Below are 3,695 nucleotides of genomic sequence, written 5' to 3' on the forward strand. Positions count from 1 at the left end.
CGTAACCTAGCAGGCTGATGTAGCAAGGATTAACAAAGTAATTAAAGGGAGCAGCAACCATGGGCCATGGCTTCTCCTGGACTTGAAAAAGAAAGTGGGCTGGTCAAGGAGGGAAGCTGTTTGAGTGTGTGTGTGTGTGTTGAAAACATGGTGATGTAGATGTGCACTGCACTTGGCCGGTGGGGTGCTGGTATTCGGCGCCGGGTTGGTTCGTCACCCATGTTCTGCACAAATTCAATTTAATGGAAAGAGAGCGAGAGATTAGATGCAGGGGAACAGGCCGTCGTGTTCCCAGGAAGAAAGAAGAACATTCATTTGGCAACGGATGGATGGAGATTTTGTCTCTTCCCCTCTCTATAATATTCCAGGTCTGTCCCTCCTGCCTCTCCCTCTCTCTCTCTCTAGAAATAGTTACTTAAATCCTGTTTGGAAATTAATTATGGCACCTGTGTTTGTCTTTTGCCAGATAGTGCTGGGCATTTTCTGATCAGCAAAGCTAGGGTTTCAGAGATACCTCTGAAGTTCTGAATCTTTTTTATGTTTGTTGTTGATGCCTCTGAAGTTAATAGTAGTTGTTTCTATGTTGATTGTCTGAAAATGCGAGTTGCTACTCTGCTTCCAACACCGTAACATCGAAAAATACCGTATTATGTTTACCCTCTTTTGATTGAGACCCAAAAAAAGGCATACATCAACCTGTGGGAAAAAAAGCAAATACCAGAACAAAGCTACAAAGTGGAGTATATAGGTAGGATAAAATGTAAATTGGCAGAACCCAAAGGCATGGCTGAAATCAGTGGTGGAACCTAAAGTTTTCAGCACAAAAATAGAAGGACTATTGGTAATTTGACTAGCATGCATGCAAAAATATGAACAATCTCTCTCACTAATCAGACTCTCACAAGCACCATATGAAAAATTGAGAAAATGGAAGCAAGAAGAAGTGGGGAAAAAAGGTGAGATTAACCTTCCTATTTACACCAGGATTCAGCACTGATGAACTCACTCTGCTACTATACTCTGCTTCTATGACACTACTATAATGCAGTCAGCAACTAGCGCCACCGCCGTGTCATCGACGGGTGACATGGCAGCCAACCGCCGGGTCGGTGGTCGCTCGTTGACGCCGAGGCGTGTGCGGTGGGTGGTCGGTCAATGCATCCGGTGCCGCTTGGCGACGAAGCCCGGCGACGGCGAGCAGCTCGTGGCGACCATGGGCATGGCGGGGAGCGTGTCGACCATCGGCCGCTTCATGCAGGCGCCGCTGGCGTTTGGGGCGTAGCCGAGCGCCGCGCCGGCGTTGTGCAGGGGCGTCGCGCCGACGTAGACACCGCCGCCGACGGGGAGCGCGTCGAGCGCGTGCACGGGCGGCGGGTTGCGCCAGCGCGGGAGCGGCCCGGCCACGAGCAGGTTCTGCAGCAGCGGCCCCGCCTCCATGACGGACTGCAGCAGCCGGCCCCTCGGCGGCAGCGGCCTCTTGGCGGCGAGCATGTCGAGCACCGCGTCGGCGCCGCACATCTGCTGCTGCTGCTTGGCCGGCGGGGGCGGGCTGGCGGCGCCGAGCTTGCCGCAGCGGCGACGGTCGGAGGAGGTGACGGGGTCGAAGAAGGGGTCGACCGGGGAAGACACGAGGCTGCAGTCCGAGTCGGTGACGCTGGACGTGCCGCCCAGCGCCGCCGCAGCAGCCGTCGCCTGCGGCTGGTGCACCGGCGCCGGCGCCGCCTGCTTGGCCGCGGCGAGGAGCAGCTGCTGCACCTGGTCCCGCGCGTCGTCCCGCTCCTTGGCCACCTGGCGCACGAGGTCGGCGAGCCTGGCGATGCTCTGCTCCTTCCTCCGCACCTCCTCCTTGAACACCTCCAGCTCCATGGTCGCCGCCACCAAGCTCTGCTTCAGCTCCTCCACGCTCTGCAAAATCCCACACAACCCAACATCAGCCTCAAGACCACCATTTCCGCACCAACCAGAGCTCCGAATCTAAAAAAACGGATGCGGATTCAATCAACGATTCAATCCTAGGAACAAGGAAGGCGACGATTGATGCTGCCTCGATTCACCAAGCACAAGGCGATGGCCGCACGCACGCGCGCACGATCCAGTTCCAATCCTCGGAGCGGTTAATGATTTCCATTTCGATTCCCTTCCCAGCAGCGAATGATTGCATCGTGCAACAACCGCTAGTGGAGGCATGCATGCATCCATCCATCCATCAAAGATCAAAGGTGAAATGATACCACAGTACTAATAATCTAAGCATGATACCACCAGTAAAAGATAAAAAATTCTTCTCTTTCTCTTTCGCCGTCTCGGGACCCAGCGGCGGGCAGCAGCATGATTGCGGAGAGCATCCGGCAACAGTGCCGAACTTTTGTTGAAAAGAGGAAAAGGCCAGCCGAACCGGACCAAACCCGGCGAGAAAGAAAGTCAGGTCAGTCGGTAAGTCTTCCGCTCGAGCAAGTTAAGTTAAGCAAGGTGCTAAATTTTTCCACATGGATGGGGGCGAGGAAAATGCAGGGGGGAAGGGGAGGAAAATTCGGGCACGCCGGGGCTTCTCGAGCCCCGGGCGGATTCGTCGCTTGCCTAACCCTATACCCTTGTTGACCACGACAAGCAGGGCCACGCGCACGCAACCCAAGGCAGCAAGGCATTGCCGGCGACCGGCCGGCGAGGGTCAAGAAATGCGGCGGCGAGGGGGTTCTTGGCGGCCGGAGCTGGGAACGACGGAGGCGGAACGGAAATAAAAGAAAGGGAAGGAATTGCGGGGTGGAGTAGAGGGCTGTGGCGGCGGCAGTTGACGCACCTCCTGCGGCTGCAGCTCCTCCTGGAAGGACCAGAGGGTGGAGAAGAGGGTGGTGTCCATGGCGTCGCCGAAGCCCAGCGGGAGCGGCTCCATTGCCATCGCTCCTCGATCGATCCCTTGACCCCCTAGCTCTCTGTCAGGCTGTCAAGCACGACGGCCGCCCGCCTTGGTGTTGGTCCGGCCGTGGACGGCTGCTCGGGGGAGGTGGGGGCGAGGAGGGCTAGCTGCTGGTGATGGGGAAGGAGGAGGGGAGGGAGCTTTGATGGGAGAGAGAAATGCATATATAGGAGGAGAGAGGGAAGGATCTGTGTGAGGTTTTGGGAGGGAGAAAGAAGCATAGGAAGGTTGGGTCGTGTATGGAAAGGTTGGGGGCGGAGGGGAGGAAATTATGGAGCAAATGTTTATGGAAATGCCTGATCGGCCTCTGATATCCTGCCATCTGTGGAACGGCGACGGTGACAGAGAGGGAAAGAAAAACATTGTGACCAACCACTTTTCTGTCTCTTGTGTACGGGTTGGCACGGAGAGGAAAAAGTGCCGGAAAGATTATACTCCTTGTACCATAATACCTGTAACCTTTCCTGGGAAATTGTGTTGTACTCCTAAATATAAGTTCTTTTAAACATTTCAATGAGAAACTACATACGGATGTATATAGACATATTTTAATGTGTAGGTTCACTCATTTTGCTACGTATGTAGTCCCCTATTGAAATGTCTAAAAAGACTTATATTTAAAAACGGAGGGAGTATTAGTGTTCCTCAACGACAAGTACTATTTAGATACAGAAGCAGCAGTACATTTGTGCCGGCAAAAAGTTAATATATGCTAGTTTGTGTTTATGTGAAAAAAGTACTGCTGAATGAGAGGAAATGGGGCCAACAGCTTTTCCGTCCC

General features: G+C 54.0%; 1 protein-coding gene across 1 annotated transcript; it reads right to left on the reverse strand.

The window, feature by feature from the left end:
* Positions 1-812: 812 nt before the first annotated feature.
* LOC123394952 lies at positions 813-3,449 on the reverse strand. The gene is made up of 2 exons (XM_045089892.1): positions 2,798-3,449; positions 813-1,905 (listed from the first exon to the last, which is right to left on the reverse strand). Exons 1-2 carry the CDS (start codon positions 2,894-2,896, stop codon positions 1,153-1,155), a joined length of 852 nt encoding a protein of 283 aa, XP_044945827.1. The 5' UTR covers positions 2,897-3,449; the 3' UTR covers positions 813-1,152.
* Between the last annotated feature and the right edge of the window lie 246 nt (positions 3,450-3,695).

Source organism: Hordeum vulgare, chromosome 1H (genome assembly GCF_904849725.1).
Source record: "Hordeum vulgare subsp. vulgare chromosome 1H, MorexV3_pseudomolecules_assembly, whole genome shotgun sequence".
Classification (NCBI taxonomy): domain Eukaryota; kingdom Viridiplantae; phylum Streptophyta; class Magnoliopsida; order Poales; family Poaceae; genus Hordeum; species Hordeum vulgare.